Raw genomic sequence first — 21,743 nt, 5'->3', positions numbered from 1 at the left:
ATCTAAAAATTAAACATAATTTTTTCTCTTTTTCTTTTGGCTTTCTAGTGACACTTGCTTTTTTTTCTTTTTTTTCCAAAAAGAGGTACCAGTAACAGAATTGAAATGTCAAAAGTAAAGTTAAAAAAAAGTAGTAGAACAATTGCAGCATGGACATACTAAGTTGCTACTTAGTAGGCAGTTTCAAAGTGGTTAACTTCTTTTTACACTTGCATAACAATTACAAATGTGGAAAATGAGGGGTAACTCCTCAAAGCAGAGCATTTTTGGTTGTTTTGTATGTTTGACTGAGTTCATTTTTTTACCTTTACAAGTGGTTCACTTCTTTTTACACTTGTATGACGGTTAAGAATGTAAAGCATTAAAATTAATCTTTAACTGAATTTATTAAGTTACAGGGGAACTGCACTTTTTCTGGAATTTTGCCTATCATTCACAATCATTATAAAAGACATGACGACGGATGGATTTTTTTTTTTTAACGCATTCTAAATAAAAAATAAAAGTCCGCTTACAGCGGAGCCAATGGAAGCTCCTCTATTCCACCCATAAAATCCAATAAATAACCATTCAGAAAGCGCCAACAATACACCATTTACATCTCATGACTTGAATATTAACCAAGTATTAGTGATATTGTTATTATAAGCCCTAAAGCAGACAAATTATACCGGCGCCCAATCAATACTGTCCCTATGTTTACATTATTGAGTAGTCTACTGTTTCCTTCCTTCCCTGCTCCCTGGAAGATTATTCTCGATCATAAATCATGCCTCTCACCTGGAAAGTAGATGGCTGAGTAGGTATTCCAACGAGTTGGTACACTTTGACAGCCATTTAGGACCCAGAATTGGCGAGAACGACACGAAAAGACACTTGGTCCCGCCCCGTTTCTCAGCGAGGATTATGAGTCATTCTTCACCTAAATGGGAATATATGAACATTCCAGCAGTCAGCATCCTAATGACAGCAGACATTGTACAGTAAGTTATGTTTTATTATGTTTGTTGGCTTTCATGAAGTCTGCAGTCAGTAATAATCAGTGATGAAAAAAAAGCAAACGTTGTGTTGCGTTTTTTAAATTAATGCGCCACTTATGCCTAAAATGATCCATCCACCCATCCATTTTCTACTGCTTGTCCCTGTCGGGGTCGCGTGGGGTGCTGGAGCCTATCTCAGCTGCATTCGGGCGGAAGGCGGGGTACACGCGGGGTACACCCTGGACAAGTCGCCACCTCATCGCAGGCCTAAAATTATCAAAATACATAAATAGTAAATGTTATTATAAATGTGCCCGTTAATACATTACATATATACTTACATTATGTATATAAAACCCTACTGGAGGTGTTTGGATGTGTTCTTTAAGGCTTTATAGGCAGAATTGAGTGGCTTCCACAGGCTCCATTGTAAGCGTACTGTTGATCGCATTTATTTAATATCTAGAATGCATTTTAAAAAATGACATCCATTGTCATGTCCCTCATAATGATTGTGAACGATAGGCAAAATTAAAAAAAAGTGCAGTTCCCCTTTAAGACGGAGTATTTTATTTTTATCCTTACTGTAATGGCAAGTGTGAACTTACTTTTACACCTGCAATGCTGTTAAGAGTGTTAATATGTAAACCATTGTACAGTTAATGTATTTTATGACAGATTGACACAGTTGGACCTTTATTTTATTCCCTATTGTGGGTGAAAATAGCAAATGGGAGGTGGATAAATTGGTTCCGCTTTACATATTTGGGACATTTCAGGCAACAACTATTGTCCTTGTTTCCGTTTTCCCTGTTTTTCAGTCAGATGACGAAGCGACAAAAGGAAGCTTCAGGACAGTTGTTTATTGCAGCGAGGACAAATAGTTATAGTTGCTTTTCTTTTAATTCATTCTCCCAGAAGTCAGAGGTCGGTACGCAGGGCCGTGTGTTTCTCATCCTGTTCTTATTGGGCCCGTCCCAAATCATCCGCCCCGGGAGACCCGGATTAAATTTACGATGCCAGACAGAGGGACTAATATAATAGATGATGCGATTAAGAAAAACAAATGCAAACAAAACACAAAAGAGGGATGTGAAGAAGAGGGAGGGATTTTCTCAAGGGTTTTTCTGAGCTAACAGTAAATATGTCACTTAGATATTCAGCTGCCGTTCACATTCAATGTATGAGTAATGCCTGGCTATAACTACATTCATGGCATCTAAACATGCCATGAATGTAGTTATAGCCAGGCCATAACTGGAGACACGTTTTTTTCCTAAATTTGAAAAGTCATTCTATCAAGTTCACTCTTTTTACTTGAATATGATTTGGAGTGCATGAGAAAGTGGAAAAGAAAACACATGCTAATTTCCTGACAAATGTATGGCAGAGCAGCGACAGAACCAATGTTGTAATAGCGACATAGTGGCAAACTGATGAGGCAGCATTAACGGCCTAGTGGCCATAGCAATATTTTAAAGCGCATGCAGAGGTATATAAAGCTGCTGGATGTTCACCGCTAATGATACTTAAAATGTAGTTACTGCCATCTTGTGGAGTGACTAAAAACTACATCAGTTTAACCAAGAGAAGTTTACATTTGAGCTTTTACTAGAAATCTACTTTTGTGGGAACCCATATACAAAGCGAGAATGGAAATACACATTTAGAACATTTAGAAGAGTGTTTTTAAACCATTTTCTCCATAATTGATCAAATGAATTCATTGAAAGTAATCTAAAGTTAAGTTAAAGTTAAAGTACCAATGATTGTCACGCACACACTAGGTGTGGTGAAATTTGTCCTCTGCATTTGACCCATCCCCTTGTTCACCCCCTGGGAGGTGAGGGGAGCAGTGGGCAGCAGCGGTGCCACGCCCAGGAATCATTTCTGGTGATTTAACCCCCAATTCCAACCCTTGATGCTGAGTGCCAAGCAGGGAGGTAATGGGTCCCATTTTTATAGTCTTTGGTATGACTCTAGAGTAGTCTTTTCGGGCATGATGTAAAATGAAATGATATGAAATTGTGTGATGTATTAAGATGTAAGTGTGTTCATGTTCGAAATAAACTAAAGAAAGAAGAAGAAAAAAAGAAAAAAGCCAAGCTGAGATGTTTAGTTTTTGCGGTTAGTGGAGGATGTTATGCAAAGGCAACATTTTCTGGTGCTAAAGTACATTTATTATAAGTAAGATTACTTTTTTTTTGCTTCCGTTATGTTTTTCCACCCAAAATATGAGAAGGAAATAGCTCGTTATTCTAAAACGGCCTTAAATATAAGATGACTCCTCTTTATTCCAGGTTGTTTTTGGAAAAATACCTCAAACAAAATCCTCTCTGATCTGAATTATCTCATCATAATTCCTTCTTTTATGTTTGCCAACTTTCCAGCAACCTTGTAGACACTTTTTTTTTTTTTTTGCAAGAAGTCATTTTGCTGACCTGCATCTCTCAGGTCACGGGTGTGAGCGCGTGGGAGTGACAGGAAGAAAAGCTCTGGCTCGCTTGCGGAGACGTCATTTGACTCCGCAGATAAGACCAGTCCAACATACCGTCTTATACCCGGTCATCATACATGGATAGGCCACTTCATTAGGTACAAGGTCACGTCATAAATAGACCACTGCAGCAATAACAATTATTGCATTGGATCTCAGGTGTACCTAATGAAGTGGTCTATAAGCATGTCTAAGTCCACTTTTTTTTTTTTTTTCCTTTACGTTTGTCCTCATGTATCTGAACTCCCACATGTCAAAGGTCACTGAAGGAGGTTGTCCAGCAGCTGGGACGTTTTTGTAGAAATGACTAAATAATCGACATTATCTGACAGTTGTTGACTTGTTCAAGAAGGTCAGTCTCGCTGTGATCAAACCACTGCTTTGTGTGCGTGCACGCGGCATTTTCTGCTTCCCAAACGAGGTGAGAAGTGATTGGATAAAAAGCAGACACCAGTTACCCAGACCAGCGTGGGAAACATTGCGGTTTTATTGCTACGTTGAGACCGCTTGTCAGTAACGAGGAGGTCCATTTTGCCCACTATTGGTGTGAGTTATGTTCTAATTAGTTCACTTAATCTCATTTATTGTATTTATGACAGTAAGAGGCCCCATTTAACATAAAGGCTGTTTTTGTTTGAATGGCAGTCAAATTTTTTGCAGACGTCAGAAATTCTACACGGTACATAAATTAAACCTTTTTATAGCAAGATCTACAACAGCAGGCAGTAGGCTGCAACATTTAAGACTGAATTTCCCTTAAGGGATCAATATATTTCATTTGAAATAAAACATTTTGCTGTTAAAAAATATGTATTACATGAAGAAAATTAAATTAGATTAAATATTAAACCTATTAGGGTTGCACGGTATACCTGTATTAGTATACTAATGAATTATTAGCCAATTCTGACAAAATAACAGAATGGAAAATGACACAATATGTTACTGCATATGTCAGCAGCTAAATTAGGAGCCTTTGTTTGCTTACTTACTAATAAAAGACAAGTTGTTTATTATGTTCACTATTTTATTTAAGGACAAACTTGCAATAAGAAACATATGTTTAATGTACAGTAAGATTTTTTGTTAAAATACAGCCAATAATGCAATTTTTTGTGGTGCCCTTTAATTAGAAAAGTACTGAAAAGTATCGAAATAATTTTGGTACCGGTATTGGTAACAAAATTTGGTATCGGGACAACACTAATACCTATTATATTAAAAGTATCTTTTAAAACCAAAAATTCTTTATAAACCTGGCAGATTTTGACTAAAAGTTTTAGTTTAAGCTGAGAAATATTAATGCCTCTTGTACATGTACTCTTATTATCTTCTGGTCGTATTTCCAATCAGGAAAAAACATGTTGGTTGAATTAAAAGTAACTTTATGTCAAAAATGGCCAGTGGTATGAGTAATCTGGGCTTGGCCGTACAGTATATAATTCTCTTATAGAAAATAATGTAATTAGTCAGTTTCAGGGTCAAACTGTCGACATCATAAAACCTTAAACATTTTGATACTCTCAAGCATGTACAGTGGTAAAATTAATCATTAGAAAAAACCTTTTTATTATTTTTGTAGTACAGGTGTACACCTTAAACCAGGGGTGTCAAACATACGGCCCACGGGCCGAATCAGGCCCGCGAACAGGTTTTATTCGGCCCGCGGGATGAGTTTGCAAAGTATAATTTATAATAATAATATATTTTTGAATGAAAGAAACTGCTGTTCTAAATGTGTCCACTAGATGTCGCAATAACAATTCTTTGTATCTTTGTAGATTATGCTACAAATGCAAAAAAATATATACCAGTGCACCAGTTGAGGAAAATGAGCAAACTACATAAATAACATCCTGTAATTTGATTTTGATATTATTTTTTTACCTTGATAGAGTGAAAATTAACACCAATGAGTTGACTGATTAACATTATCACATAATTTATTCAGAAAGTATAAATAACAACAAATAAAGATAGAATACTATTAACCGCAACATGTAAGTGTAAAAAAAAACTCAACAACATTATGATTTGTACATTTTCAGAATCTGCTTGTTCGATTTTTAAACAAAGAAAACAATCTGAAGTTGTCTTTATTTTTTAAGTTATCGTGCTGTGATTTTACCAGTCCGGCCCACTTGGGTGTAGGTTTTTCTCCATGTGGCCCCCGATCTAAAATGAGTTTGACACCCCTGCCTTAAACACTGTACAAACCCATTAAAAAAACTTAATGCATCATGCTTAACGGTCAAAAGAGGTGTAAAGGTAAGTTAGCTCCTGCATAAAACCATATACAACTTAATGGGTCGTGCTTTTTAACATGCTTATGTGTCATACAGGTGTAAAAAGAAGTTAGCCTTTGCAAAAAAAACATTCAAAATTTTGTGCATTATGTTTTTTACAATCTTAACCGTCATATCAGTATAACAATAAGTTAATCACTCTTTAAAACATGTCAAACTGGTCACACTTTTAACCACACTTAACTGTCATATAAGTATAAAAAGAAGTTAATCAAGGTATGAAACCATGTCACGCTTTATAACAATCTTAGTAGCATACAAGTTTAAAAAGAAGTTAACGGTAACTGCTGAATAAAACCACATAAAATGTAATATGTTTTGCTTTTAAACCTTATTTTTTATAAAAGTGTGAAAGTAAGTTAACCAATGTCACTTAAGTGTAAAAAAAAAAAAAAAAAAAAAAGAGTAAATTCTGTAGTATAGGTGTCCACCTTAAAAACTGTATAAAACCATAAAAAAAACGTAATGCATCATGCTTAACTGTCAAAACAGGTGTAAAAGTAAGGTAGCTCCTGCATAAAACCGTATACAACTTAATGGGTCGTGCTTTTTAACATGCTTAGCCGTCATACAAGTGTAAAAAGAAGTTAACCGCTGCAAAAAAAAGAACATACAAAATTTAGTGCATTATGTTTTTTACAGTCTTAACCGTCATATCAGTATAACAATAAGTTAATCACTCTTTAAAACATGTAAAACTGGTCCCACTTTTAACCACACTTAACAGTCATATACAGTAAGTATAAAAAGAAGTTAATCATTGTATGAAACCATGTCACGCTTTTTAACAATCTTAGTAGCATACAAGTATAAATATTAGTTACCGGTAACTGCTGAATAAAACCACATAAAACTGAATATGTTTTGCTTTTAAACCTTATTTTTTATAACAGTGAGTTAACCAATGTCACTTAAGTGTAAAAAAAAAAAGAAAATTAATTGCTGTCTAGTAAAACTTGAATCTGATGGATAAATTATGTGTGCCTGGGTGGCGAGTGTCTTCACATAAACAGATCTGACTTTGCATTCTTGTTCTTCTATTAGTATTGTCCACGTTAGCCATATTGTACTGAGGAACCAGGACACATCGGGGAGCACAAACAGCAGCAGGATGCTTTCGCTTTTGTTATCTGCCGCCCTTGGCAAGAGATTATAAGCCTTTGACATGCCGAGCGAAGGGAAGAACTTGTGAAAAGGCGAGCTTGGGGAGAGGAAGGGAGGAAATGCTGGGTAGATAAAAATGGCGGGGAATTAAGGACTCTGCGGAGAACGCCAGGAAAAAGTAGAATGTTGCTTAATCATACATTGTTGTGTCATTTGAGTACAATAGTCTTTTTACTATGATAGTCCTCACCAGCGCTACTATCCATCCATCCATCCATTTTCTACCGCTTGTCCCTTTTGGGGTCGCTGGAGCCTATCTGAGCTGCATCCGGGCGGAAGGCGGGGTACACCTTGGACAAGTTGCCACCACATCACAGGGCCTACACAGATAGACAGACAACATTCACACTCACATTCACACACTAGGCCGGGCCAATTTAGTGTTGCCAATCAACCTATGCTAATAGTAAAAAATACTGTTTTTAAAGTATCAACAATGTAATTAACAATAATGTAGCACATCACTTGTATCTATAAAACTAGTAGGAATAAAGTTGTATGAAAGGACAAGTGCAAAAAAGGTTACATTAAATGTTGCATTAAATTCAAAGGCAGTGTTGTGTGTGAGACAAGATGGCCGACACTGTTGATGATGCAGTTTGTACTTACTTTTCTGTCCATTTCCACCACTTAGCTAAGTATGCATTTGTAAAAATGATTCTTATTTTAAAGTAAAATGATAAAAACTTCCTCTTGAATGTTCATTGCAGTCTTCAATTTACTCCTCTCTCTACTTAGCTAGCTTAATGTGTCACCTTTTTCACCTCACTTCCTGTTTCTCCCGTTCACTTCCTGGTTCATGCTGGCTTGCGTCAACTTCTCCTTTTCTTAAGTTTGGAGCCTTTTGGCCACAAAACCAAAGGTGAAAACAGTGTATTTTTTGTTAATGCACCCTTAGCTTACAATACTTGCTTTTGTAAGTGTTAACTGTTAGGTGCCTATGTTGTCGCTAATTAGCTCCAGTACAAGTGCCATGTTCAAGGACACTGGGAGTTTGGAAATATCACACAAGGTGGAACACAATAAACATGGCTGACGACCACAATCAGCGCATTGTTTGACAATAATTAAATACCGTTCATTTTAATCACTTATGCTAAAAACTGTTACATTTCCAAATTGTATAACTTACTTTTCGTTTTAAATGATTATCTTCATCTTTATTTATTTATATTTACTTGGATAAGGGTTCACTTTAAGGGGTCATGGAGTTCAAGTGCTGGTGGGAATTAAAAAAATAAAAACAAAAACATTATATAATGCATACTCTTATTTAAAAAAATGTCTTTAATAAATTAATCAAGTATACAGATATTTTTTTTTAAAAACTATAATAAAAAATTACAAAAACGATACATGATTATGAAATAAATTAAGTATTAAATGTATCCGATACATATGATAATACATAAAATGATTGTAATAAAAACAAAAAAGATTCAAATGTACTGAGTAAAATTTCAAATTAATAATAACCAATCATAATCAAGCCAAAATATAATAAAATAAATAACTAACTGGAGAGACAAGCTTTGCAAATGATGACATTCAAATTCATTTCTCACTTGCATTCTTATGTTATTTATTTTTCACTCTGCAGCAATTGTGACTCAGGCAAAATTCCACTAAATGACTGATTACCAGATTGATTAATCTTATTAGGATAAGGAAGTACATCTGTAACATCATGTGAGTCATCCTGATTATCTTTTTCCACAAAAGGGAGCATAGACATGCTGCTTTACACTTTGTAATCTGCATTGTATTATTTTAGTAATCATGAAAAATAGAAGCTATGATTAAGTTTCCTGTTCAAATGATATCAAAGTCCCATGCTGCAAGGGATAATTGGATGCATGTATCTTTCTCACTAGTAATGGATGTTGAAAAATAGACTTTTGGAGTTGTGTGTCTGCATGGGCTGTGTCACTGTCACTATTGCGCCTCCCTGAGGTAGAGTTTGGTTTAGTGTGTTTAGACAGCTGGAGGGTCCAGATTCAACCTAGATACTTTGTCTGAAAGTCATAGACAAAACAATCTAGAACACACAAACACACACACACACGCACACACACACACACACACACATATCAGGTGGAAATGCACCCACATGATGTAACCACCAAATTAGCAACAATATTGTCATTTTGTAAAATTATCAAAGTGTTTTAAGTGCAGATTTATTTTATCTATGTTTTTTAAACAAGCATGTAGTGGACAAGTTGAGATTTTTTTTTTACGTGTTTATTGCAGCGTCTGCTCTGCTGTGACACACTTCTACCCACACTTGATCCCAAAATATTTGTCCGTGGGTGTTTTTGTTGGTTCTCACAGGAACACAGTCAGGCCCGCAAACCCCAGGGGTCACAGCCGGCTGACCTGTGGGACCGTCAGACCAAGCAAACAACACCATTTCCCATGATATCACTGACTGCACGTTTTCTCAACTGTTTGCAAAGTCATAGTGTTGTTTTTTCTTCAGCCAAAAACACAAATAGAGACATCCAAAGAAGCATTTGCTTCTTTTTTTGGCCTCTCTGTTTACATGTCTGGCGTTCCAGCAAACCATTTTTTTCATTTACACAGGCAGCTCTTGCCTGAAGGAGAGGGTTGCTGTAGTAACACAGTTTAACCACTAGATGGGTGTAAAGAACGAGAAAAAGAATGCCGCATTAGTGATGAAAACGTGTGAAGCTATATGGAGGAATAAATATATACTTTATACATGGAATATATGTAATGCCATTAACATCTTCTGATTATACTGTATAATTATTGTATTTAATTGGAAACAAATCAATCAAATAATGGAATATTGAAAAAATACCTGTACATTAATACCACATTGCCTGAAAGAAAAAAATAACGTAATTGGTTTCATATAAATAACTTTTGTTTTTAAGTGCAAATTAATGAAAAAAAATAAGAATTAAAAAAAATGAACTATACTAACCTAAAGGGGAAACGGTAATAGCCTAAAGCAGTGGTCCCCAACCACCGGGCCACGGCCCGGTACCGGTCCGCGGACCGATTGGTACCGGGCCGCACAAGAAATTAATTTTTTTTTTTTTTTTTTTTTTTAATGAAATCAACATAAAAAACACAATATATACATTATATATCAATACAGATCAATACAGTCTGCAGGGATACAGTCCGCAAGCACACATGATTGTATTTATTTATGTAAAAATAAAAAATAAATAAAAATAAAAAATTGTTTTTAAATATCCCCCCACAGGGGACAAATTTTCAAGCGTTGACAAAAAGATTGGGGACCACTGGCCTAAAGGACAAAATCTGTGTTAGCCCTGCGATGTGGTGGCGACTTGTCCAGGGTGTACTCCATCTTCCACCTGAATGCAGCTGGGATAGGCTCCAGCACCCCCACAACCCCAAAAGAGACAAGCGGTAGAGATGGATGGATGGAAGGACAAAAAATAAAAAGGAAAATTCCCTGAAAAAAACTAATAATTCCATTGAAATTAAATTTTAAAAAAAACACCATAATTATAGGAATACTAATAATAATAATTTCAAAAAATAAAAATGTTTTTGTTAAATAATTAGGAGATTTTCCGATATTGTTTCATGTTCATCATCTAATTTAGAAAGCCAGTTATTGTTTTCATTTGAGTCTAAATCAAAGTAACTGTTGAAATGAATTGAATACCATGAATTGATTAACGTGGACCCCGACTTAAACAAGTTGAAAAACTTATTCGGGTGTTACCATTTAGTGGTCAATTGTACAGAATATGTACTGTACTGTGCAATCTACTAATAAAAGTTTCAATCAATCAATCAATCAATCTGTTTCGAAAAAAATATATATATTTAAGAACATTCATTTAAATATACATGAAACATCCATCCATCCATTTTCTACCGCTTATTCCCTTCGGGGTCGCGGGGGGCGCTGGAGCCTAGCTCAGCTACAATCGGGCAGAAGGCGGGGTAAACCCTGGACAAGTCGCCACCTCATCGCCGGGCCAACACAGATAGACAGACAACATTCACACACTAGGGCCAATTTAGTGTTGCCAATCAATACATGAAACAGCTACTGATTAATCTACTGTCACTCAATTTACAAAAGTAGTAATTCATTTATGATATTTGTTACGAAGCCCCTTGTAATTTTGTTTTGATTTGCTATACAATTTGATTGATTTATGCCTGGGGTCGGCAACGCGCGGCTCTAGAGCAACATGCGGCTCTTTAGCGCCGCCCTAGTGGCTCCCTGGAGCTTTTTCAAAAATGTGTGAAAATGGAAAAAGATGAGGAAAAAAACATGTTTTGTTTTAATATGGTTTCTGTAGGAGGGCAAACATGACACAAACCTTCCTAATTGTTAGAAATCCCACTGTTTACATTAGTAATGCTTCACCGATGAGAGTATTATTTGGCGTGCACCATTTTGTCCTACTAATTTCGGAAGTTCTTGAACGCACCGTAGTTTGTTTACATGTACAACTTTCCTTGATGCTGCCACATAAATACGTGTTTTATGCCACTCCTTCTTTGTCTCTATTTGTCCATCAAACTTTTTATGCTGTACGTGAATGCACAAAGGTGAGCTTTGTTGATGTTATTGACTTGTGTGGAGTGCTAATCAGACATATTTAGTCACTGCATGACTGCAAGCTAATCGATGCTAACATGCTATTTATGCTAGCTGTGTGGACATAATGCATCATTATGCCTCGTTTTTTATGTATATTTGAGCTCATTCTATTTGCAGTTTCCGTTTACTTCAACTTGAACACACAAATCTTTACCTTTGGCCATTCTGAGCTCTCAATTTCCAGGAGTTATCACACCATCTGAAAAGCCTCCGCGTTACTAATGTTTTCCAATGTCTCAAAAATATGTAGAATAAATATTACATTTCAACATTTGTGTCGACGAAGATTTGCATCAGCCTGCGACACATAGTCATTTTGATAGTAGGCTAATATAGACACTTACATCATGTGTGGCCTTCATTATAACACTTATATAGGGCTTTACATTTTTTGCAGCTCCAGACAGATTTGTTTTTTGTATTTTCGGTCCAGTATGGCTCTTTCAACATTTTGGGTTGCCGACACCTGGTTTAAGCAATGCCAAATACCAAATATATTATTATTTATTTGTCTCCTTCCTATTTTAGGGTAACCATGGGCCTGTTGGTCCTCAAGGCAACACGGGGCCCCCAGGGAGACCAGGAGATCCAGGCATCGAAGGACCAAAGGGGGAGAAAGGTGACGCTGGCCGAGGTGGCATGATGGGCCCTAAAGGAAACATGGTAAAATAAATGTGCATCTGTTATTATCTATATGTCAATATGCAATTTCTCATGTTTCATACTGTATTCTTTCCCCTTAGGGAATGACTGGTGTACCTGGCTTCTCTGGAAACGATGGGATTCCAGTAAGCACCCTATTTTCAATTGTGTTCTAAAGCAGTGGTCCCCAACCACCGGTCCGGGGACCGGTACAAGTCCGTGACGCATTTTCTACCGGGCCGCGGAGAAACATTAAATAATTTATAAAGAACTGCATTTTCTCCGACTTAGCTTTGGCCTGTCCCACCAGACCATTGAGGGCCACACCGCAGTCATTGCTGCCATTACAGGGCTGCTTGTAACAGTAAATAATTAACGAATTTGCCTATGAATTAAAATATTTAAAAAAAAATTTATGTAAAGAGTAAAACAAAATTGCAGATTTTACCACTATTTTTTACAGAAAATAACAAGCAGCTTAGTTGCCAGTAAAATATTGTACTGTAAAATATATGGTGGTTTTTTTATTATTATTATTATTATTATTTTTACAACATATTACTGTAGTGTACATAGAAATACATTACCGCTGTTTAATTTTATTTTGGCAACTCAGATGCCAGTTTTTTACCATAATAAAATGTGGTACCATAAAATCATCAACCGTGGATTTTACAGTAAAAAAAAATGTTTAAAAAATGACAGTTCAGTCGACAGAATTTTACTGTAAAAAAACAAACATTGGTCGTTTTTTTTCCAACTTACAGTAATATGCTGTAAAAAAAAAAAACTCCCTAAATTTTACAGTAAAATCTATTGGTCATTTTTATAGTGTACAATTTGATGGATAACTTGCTTCGAAATCATAAGTTAAGCAGATATTTAGGTATTTATTTGGATTTTGACCAACAAAGTTGGATAATATAATATTTCTTGCAATATTGGACACTATTTTCTTCCCTGTCAAACTACAAAAAAAAACCTAATACCAATTAGTAAGAAAACAAGAAAGTAGAGGAAGAAAATATAAGGTATTTTATTGAAACATATTATTTCCAGGCTTTTGCGGGCCATATAAAATGATGTGGAGGGCCAGATCTGGAGTTTGACACCTGTGCACTAGACACACCAAAGAGCTTGTTTATAGATGTACAATAAAACTCCTCATGGGAAGTTGCCATTTGTTACATTTGTTATAACTTTGTGACATGATACAATGCACATTAATGAACATATCAGACAGAAAAGTGACAGATTGTAGCCAAAGGCTGATTTCCATCTGCATCTCATTGCAAAGAAACACTAATTCAGCATTACAGTGAGTTGTATTTTTCATGCACTTATTCTTGCTGTGTTTATCTGGCACAAGTGGAAAGCCGGTCCCTGAAAATAATGTCGACATTAAACCGGTCCGGGGTGCGAAAAAGGTTGGTGACCACTGGTCTAAAGTACAATAAAATGTTGATTATTCCGCTCCTCAGGGCCATCCAGGAAGCGCTGGATCCAGGGGGAAGCCCGGAGCAGACGGCTGTAACGGAACACACGGAGAATCCGGCTTCCCGGGTCTGCTCGGCCGTGGCGGAGCACCCGGTTTCCCCGTACGTAAACACCACTTGTGTTTTATTAGCTGCGTGTCTCACTTTGTCGTGTGTCCTGTCAGGGACAACTGGGCAGGAAGGGGGAGAAGGGCGACACCTTGGACGTGGCCGTGTACTTACGGAGATTCAGGGTGAAGTTTGGAAGAACAATACACCGCTTATGAAGTGCCTTTGCATGAATATTTGCATGATCTCTCCACAGGGCGATCCAGGCACACCAGGCGCTAATGGAATATATGTAAGACACATTGAATGTTTTTAACGCCGCTGATTTCATGATAAATATTCATGTGTGGTATTTGACAGGGTCCTCCTGGCAATAGAGGATGGCAGGGCAACCCAGGCCTCACAGGACCAAAGGTAAAAATAATGTGTTATGTATTTGTGCTAATAACAGGGTTCGTACGGGTGCTTAAAAACTTTGAAAATGCTTGGATTTTAATGTTGTGTTTTCAAGGTTTGATAAATGCTTGAATTTCGAGTGAAGTGCTTGTAAAATGCTTGTAAATGTTCATCATGTTTCTCGGCAGTCTGACTCAACAGGCTAATTATAAAATGGAAAAAAATAAAATAAGTTTCCTCAAAAATGAAAGCTACACGCTTGATCTTACATTAGCCCTTACATTAGGTTGTTGTCATGCCAGAGCCGTATATACGGCTCTGTGTCGCCCCCAAGAGGACAGTGGTGCATCGGTCCATCATGCCGGGAGGTTGTCGTTTTAATGAACATCCATCCATCCATCTATTTTCTACCGCTTGTCCCTTTTGGGGTCGCGGGGGGTGCTGGAGCCTATCTCAGCTGCATTTGGGCGGAAGGCGGGGTACACCCTGGACAAGTCGCTACCTCATCACAGGGCCAACACAGATAGACAGACAACATTCACACTAACATTCACACACTAGGGCCAATTTAGTGTTGCCAATCAACCTATCCCCAGGTGCCTGTTTTTGGAGGATTAGATGGAAATTATTAGTCCATTATTGGACTTGTTTGTACTGTGAAGGTCATGTAATGTATAATTTGTAACCTTTTTCACAGCTTAGAGCTGAGTTAATATGAATGACTTTGTAGTTTTCACACAACATGGTTGTATGCATTTCTTGCTCTATTATTTTCGTTGTCTACTTAACTTGTCTGGCTACCTCAGTGAAAGCAGAAAAAGTAAACTTTTGTCTTTTTGTTCATTTGTTATCATAGCCACAGTTATAAGGCTAGATGTACTTAATGGAAGGTGACTGAGGTGTTGTGAAACAAACTAAATATTTTCCTTTAATTTATTGTCCTTATATTAATGTGGAACAGTTTTGTTAATGAATGAGTGAAATTGACATTTTGAGGGTGCGTGTATTTATATCACATTATGCAGTTTAGAAGCACAAATACGGTGTGAATCAATCCGTGCTGTTCGATGTCATTGAGTGCTGTAAGTAAGAAAAAGAACAAGAAATTTGACAAACAACACAAATGGAGACACGTTTGCAAATACCAATAACATTGAATAGTCTACAGAAACACTGCTTCATTTTCTTTGCCCCATTCAGTTAATGATAACTGCTGCTTCAATGTTAGGCTTAGGTTTTAGCAGATTTTCCCTATTTTTCCTCCAGACAGCATTTGGTGACCTCAAACAACAAGGCTATGGATTGATTCACACTGGTTTTCACCTTTTGAAGTGTACTGGAAAAACTGGAAAATTGATCGTAAAAGTCCTTAAAAAGTGCTTGAATTTGGCCATGGAAAAGGGGTACGAACCCTGTAATAAGTGCTGATATTCTCATTTGTGTCTTCTCCTAGGGTCCACCGGGGCCCCCAGGTCCACCTGGTCCAAAGGTAACGTGTCTATTTGTGTGTTTGTTGCAGTACTAGAGTGTTATTTTTACACATATTGTGTTGTCTGCCCAGGGCACCATGACGAAGGTGTTCAAGGGGGTTAAAGGCAGCCAGGTGAGTCTTAACTAGAGGTGTCCCGTTTTCTTCGATATTGGAGCCTTGCGTGTCGGCCGATGCCAAAATTAATCTGATACGATATCAACACGAATCATAATACACACTTTTATTGCTTTGTAGTGTGGGAATCTTGATTAAGTGCAATAACTCAAACAGAGAACAATGGTCGGTATGAATGAACTGGAGTGGTAATTGTATTTTGGTGACACCTAGTGGCCAAAATAATTAAGTTAAGCAGCAAATTGAGTGATGGGGACACGTTTGTTACTGATTAATATCTAAAACACTGTAATTTACATCTTCAATTATTTGATACTTGTTTATATTGACAAATGTCGTGTTTTAGATTGCAATATCCTTCAATTACGGACACTTATTACGTATGTCTAGCTTGTGTGCTATTGTGTGATTAGCTGTTGTGAAGCTGCTCACTCCTAGTAGCCTATACAATAAATACAAAGAAATACAAAGACCAACCGTGTGTGCTTATTGGAGGACATTTAGATGTTAACTAATGCGCTACAGGACTGCTTATATCGGTGAGTTTACATACAAGCTGACATAATTGCTGATATCGGACCGATGTCAATATCGGATCAGGATACCCTTACTTTTAACATTTTCAAACAGTGGCCTCCACACTAAGTGGTGCCATCTACACCTCCAAGAACTTAATAAAAACACGCAGGGAACAAAATACACCTTGGCATGCTCTTACAGCCGCGCAGCAAGTGCAAATTTGAAAAAACTTAACTTCGCCAGAGCACTCATTCGACACTGATTGGACTTGTCGCTAACAATATTAAAAATGACAGACGCCATGCCACATTGGTAGTGATTTGATCCAATTAAGAGGTGCAAACCGACTCAAAGACACAATGAAAAAATAGATATAATGCTGCTGTTAGGAATGATACATATATATACTGTGTAATACATACATCATGTATGTACAGTCCCAGTCAAAAGTTTAGACACACTCTTTAATGCTACTGAACGATGTCTCCAAACTTTTGACTGCTGTTGATATTCAATTAAAACATAATTCAACCTTGTAATTTTAATCCTAATTAGCCAATCACAGCCATTACATCACACAAGCGTGTGTACAAATAAAGATTAACCCTCTGTGGACATCCATCCATCCATTTTCTACTGCCTGTCCTGGCCATTCCATTTGAATTATCTTCAAAGCCAAACAGGACGTAAAAGTCCTTTAGTGTTTGAGGGGTGTAAAAATATTTTGATTCATTTTTATTTTTTTTGCTCAGATTCCTCAATAAACTTCACTCCTAAACAATAATATCATTTTGATCAGATAATGTCACAGGTTGAAATTAGTCAAATAAATAATGTTCTGCTAATTTATACTAATTGAAAACTGCGGCATCATTTGATCAAAAGGCTTTAAAAGGTTTCAATTTTTTTAGAAAAACAAAATTTGTTTGGGGCTGAAGCTGGTTGAGAGATTTTTGCAAAACAAAACATGAATCCAAAATTTATTTTTTTCTTTTAAAAATGAAGGTCTTTTATGTCCTGGCTTTGGGGCTATTGTAGAATAACTGCCAGTGTGTTGTATACCTGAGAAAGAGTTGGACATTAACATTTTTTAATTTAACCTGAAGAAAACACACTCTTAAGTCATGTATAATATAGAAGATATGGCCAAAATGTAACTAAATTGTAATGAAATGGCAAAAAAGTCCGCCATTGTCCCCTGAGGGTTAAATATATGCCTTATATCAGGCGTTCCTAACCTTTTTGACCTCGGGGCCCAACTTTTCCACTACAGAGGGGCCTGAGGCCCACTGAAATATTAACACCGAACTAGTAATATTACTCTAGATTTTAGTTGTATTCAATAATTATATTTAACCTACTTACAGTTTACATACTTGTCAAATGATATGAAAACCATATGTTAATCACAAAGATTAATATTTATTTGACACATTAACCTTTGACTTAAAGGGGAACTTAACTTTTTGGGGAATTTTGCCTATCATTCACAATCATTATGAGAGACAAGAAGACAAAAGGATTTGGGGTTTTTTCGGGTTCAACATACAGTATAAAAATCGGCTCATCCTAGGTAGGTAGATAGATAGATAGATAGATAGATAGATAGATAGATAGATAGATAGATAGATAGATAGATAGATAGATAGATAGATAGATAGATAGATAGATAGATAGATAGATAGATAGATAGATGGATAGATGGATAGATAGATAGATAGATAGATAGATAGATAGATAGATAGATAGATAGATAGATAGATAGATAGATAGTACTTTATTGATTCCTTCAGGAGAGTTCCCTGAGGAAAATGTTATTTCCAGCAGCAGTGTACAGAATTGAGATAAAAAAATAAATAATGGGGGTATAAATGGAAATAAAATAGAAAATGTTAAGTTAAGTTAAAGTTAAAGTTAAAGTACCAATGATTGTCACACACACACTAGGTGTGGTGAAATTTGTCCTCTGCATTTGACCCATCCCCTTGGGGAGCAGTGGGCAGCAGCGGCGCCGCGCCCGGGAATCATTTTGGTGATTTAACCCCCAATTCCAACCCTTGATGTTACAATAAGAATACAAATAAAAAGCAACAATAAGAATAAAAATAAGTATATAACAAGAGAAACTAGGCAGTAGTGACCATGTTATGAAAATGTATTACACTGTTATTGCACTGTTAATTGCACTGTTTTTTGTTGCAGTTTATTTCAGTATTGTTATTGTTTTGCATCCCCTGCCATCCTGGTACCCCCCTCCCCACAAGAGAGGAGTTGTACAGTCTGATGGCGTGTGGGACAAAGGAGTTTTTTAGTCTATTAGTCCTGCACTTGGGATGAAGGTGGCTAGCAATGCAGCTAATGGGAGCAATCAAAGCCGTCAACAATACTTCATTTACGTTCCGTAACCTGTATAATAATACAATTGAGCCCACATTTCATGTTTTGTTTGTACACAGCTGAGCTTGCCAGACAGTGTATGTAGTTGAAATAACACGCATGGCGTGCCGCGTGTATCATGATCAATATAAAGTGACTCACTCGATGGACAGTTGCTCGTCTGGTCCAGCTGGCCGGGGACGTTTTTTCCTGTTGATTTTGGGTAAGCAATCCATTTATGTCGAAATAGCTTGGCTCCAAGTTCCATATTTATAGCGTCAAAATCGCTTTCATCTTCTGTCCGCTCCAACGTCTCACTCACTCTCACAGTATCAGGTTGTAAAACCTCTTTTGTCCAAAAATAGTCGTTGTCTGTTACCAAGTCTGCCATGATTAGAAAACACACATTTCGGAAGTAGGAACACACATGTTGCCACAAGTCAGACGTATGTTGCTATGGAAACAGAAATCAATGCGCGGAATAAATCTGCCCCGGAAATGATTAAAATGATCAAAATACGGTAAATATTGAACATATTACATATTGTTGTGAAGGTGTCTGTTACTACATTATATATAGATTTGCAGTGTGTATATAAAACATTGATGAAGGGTTTTGAAGTTGTTTTAGAGGGCTTTGAAGGCTACAACGGTGACTCCTATTAGCCGCATCTTTCAAGCGTTTTTTTTTTTATCTTTAAAACCGCAAAAAAAAAAAAAGACGTGTTTTCTTGTCTCTTATAAAGATTGTGAATGACAGGCAAAATTCCCCAAAAAGTGCAGTTCCCTTTTAAGTCAGTCTGATTAGAAAAGTTAGTACTGACCAAATATACTGCATAACTGACGAAAAATAAATGTACTTACAATTATCCATCCATCCATTTTCTACCGCTTGTCCCTTTTGGGGTTGCGGAGGGTGCTGGAGCCTATCTCAGCTGCATCCGGGCGGAAGGCGGGGTGCACCCTGGACAAGTCGCCACCTCATCGCAGGGCCAACACAGATAGACAGACAACATTCACACTCACGTTCACTCACTAGGGCCAATTTAGTGTTGCCAATCAACATATCCCCAGGTGCATGTCTTTGGAGGTGGGAGGAAGCCGGAGTACCCGGAGGGAACCCACGCAGTCACGGGGAGAACATGCAAAGTCCACACAGAAAGATCCCGAGCCCGGTATTGAACTCAGGACCTTCGTATTGTGAGGCACATGCACTAACCCCTGTTCCACCGTGCTGCCCTACTTACAATTATGTTGTGCTAAAATAAAAACATTAATTCATTAATAATAAATATGTTTTTTTAACTGAACTATCAATAAAATTAAAGTGCAAATGAAAATACAGTTTCACCACTTTAGTCATAATTTTTGCGCTTAAAAAAAATTATTTATGACTTTTGCTCCAGACTTCTTGTTTGTTTGATATTGTCATTGCTGCCACAAGTGGTGTAAAAGTATATTACAAGTACTACTGTGGCCCATACAGACCACAGCTGAGAAACATATATGTGGTATATATGATAGATGTCATGGAGCCCACATTTGCGATGTAAAATCTTGCCGTTTTTAGGAATTTTTAATGCATCCGTTATTTAAGTAACTATATGGCAGCTAAATGTACAATTCTGGATGAGTTTTTATTATTATTGATTTGTTTTTGTTTTTATTCAAACAGCACTGAATATGGTGCATACAATTTTGTTGTACTCTCTATAATGACAATAAAGATAATGATTTAACAAATAATAAAATTCTCTGTATTTTAGTAAACAAAAGCGGCCCATATTTTAGGGAGTTGAGTAGATTCATGATCGACGTCATGCTTATGTGTCATCTTCCTTGCACCACAGGGGGAGATCGGACCCCCAGGGATCGCGGGTAACTCCACTCATCCCCACACTCTGCCCCCTTATGGATCTTTGGTTTGTACATCCACTCGTTACAGCTTTAAACTAGAACATCAGCTGAGAAACGATGATGCGTCCTCTTCAATTTCAGGGACCTACTGGCCCCAAGGGTGTTAAAGGAGAACAAGGAGATCTGGTAAGTTCCTTGCGCGCCTCAAGTCTCCTTTAACAGCATCGTCACGGTTGTCCTTGCTTCATTGCAGGCTGACAACAAGGGGGAGAGTGGCATTATGGGATTCCCTGGATCCCGAGTAGGTTTCTACATATTCTGGTCAAACTTAAAACTCCAAGCATTTTATTTATGTTTTGGATGTTTCTTCTACAGGGTCTACCTGGGGCACCTGGGAGGTCTGGACCAAGGGTAGGCTTGCCACGATTCTGTGTGATGCATTTTTATACGGTGGTATTAATGCTGCTGTTCTTCAGGGAGACAATGGCGAACAAGGACCATTAGGCAGACCTGGTCCAAAGGTGAGATATAGGCTAAAATAAAACTAAAATCAAGTAAAACTACTCCAGTTGTGCATTCTACAGCAGGAGTGTCCAAAGTGTGGCCAGAGGGTCTTTTGCAGCACTTAACACATTTTCTAATGGCCCGTGGCACAATTGTTTGCATTTTAATACTAGAATGCTCGCTTTTGTGCTAATTTTGCAGCTATAATCCTCAGCGTCAAATATACTTTTTTTTTTTTTAGCTAATTTTGTACAGATACACTTCAGTCAAATTTTGGTACTTTGATACAAGTTAGCAAGCTAACATTTAAAAAAAAATCAGGTACACACCTTAGATCAGGGGTCACCAACGCGGTGCCCGCGGGTACCAGGTAGCCCGTAAGGACCAGATGAGTAGCCCGCTGGCCTGTTCTAAAAATAGCTCAAATAGCAGCACTTACCAGTGAGCTGCCTCTATTTTTTACATTTTATTTATTTACTAGCTAGCTGGTCTCGCTTTGCCCGACATTTTTAATTCTAAGAGAGACAAAACTCAAATATAATTTGAAAATCCAAGAAAATATTTTAAAGACTTGGTCTTCACTTGTTTAAATAAATTCATTATTTTTTTTACTTTGCTTCTTATAACTTTCAGAAAGACAATTTTAGAGAAAAAATACAACCTTAAAAATGATTTTAGGATTTTTAAACACATATACCGTTTTACCTTTTAAATTCCTTCCTCTT

General features: G+C 37.0%; 2 protein-coding genes across 6 annotated transcripts in view; one reads left to right on the top strand and one right to left on the bottom strand.

Moving 5' to 3' along the window:
* The window catches only part of LOC133664395 (collagen alpha-1(IV) chain-like), a 154,084-nt gene extending 146,336 nt beyond the window's left edge, over positions 1 to 7,748 (bottom strand). Inside the window, exons 1-3 of one of the 2 annotated variants that reach the window (XM_062068974.1) lie at positions 7,557 to 7,748; positions 7,138 to 7,267; positions 781 to 922 (exon numbers count right to left, since the gene is read on the bottom strand). The gene's annotated coding sequence lies outside the window, so the exon portion shown is untranslated. The remainder of the gene's footprint in view (positions 1 to 780; positions 923 to 7,137; positions 7,268 to 7,556) is intronic. The other variant, XM_062068975.1, reaches the window with a different exon arrangement.
* The window catches only part of LOC133664392 (collagen alpha-2(IV) chain-like), a 116,572-nt gene that overhangs the window by 81,065 nt on the left and 13,764 nt on the right, over positions 1 to 21,743 (top strand). For all 4 annotated transcript variants that reach the window (XM_062068971.1, XM_062068973.1, XM_062068970.1 and 1 more), the window contains exons 4-16: positions 12,103 to 12,237; positions 12,318 to 12,362; positions 13,698 to 13,814; positions 13,877 to 13,945; positions 14,017 to 14,052; positions 14,121 to 14,174; positions 15,610 to 15,645; positions 15,718 to 15,759; positions 20,508 to 20,579; positions 20,656 to 20,700; positions 20,768 to 20,815; positions 20,890 to 20,925; positions 20,991 to 21,035. In XM_062068971.1, coding sequence (XP_061924955.1) covers positions 12,103 to 12,237; positions 12,318 to 12,362; positions 13,698 to 13,814; positions 13,877 to 13,945; positions 14,017 to 14,052; positions 14,121 to 14,174; positions 15,610 to 15,645; positions 15,718 to 15,759; positions 20,508 to 20,579; positions 20,656 to 20,700; positions 20,768 to 20,815; positions 20,890 to 20,925; positions 20,991 to 21,035 — 780 coding nt within the window. The remainder of the gene's footprint in view (positions 1 to 12,102; positions 12,238 to 12,317; positions 12,363 to 13,697; positions 13,815 to 13,876; positions 13,946 to 14,016; positions 14,053 to 14,120; positions 14,175 to 15,609; positions 15,646 to 15,717; positions 15,760 to 20,507; positions 20,580 to 20,655; positions 20,701 to 20,767; positions 20,816 to 20,889; positions 20,926 to 20,990; positions 21,036 to 21,743) is intronic.

The sequence above is a fragment of the Entelurus aequoreus genome, linkage group LG14 (assembly GCF_033978785.1).
Source record: "Entelurus aequoreus isolate RoL-2023_Sb linkage group LG14, RoL_Eaeq_v1.1, whole genome shotgun sequence".
Taxonomy (NCBI): Eukaryota; Metazoa; Chordata; class Actinopteri; order Syngnathiformes; family Syngnathidae; genus Entelurus; species Entelurus aequoreus.
This window is presented reverse-complemented; position numbering and strand designations above follow the sequence as displayed.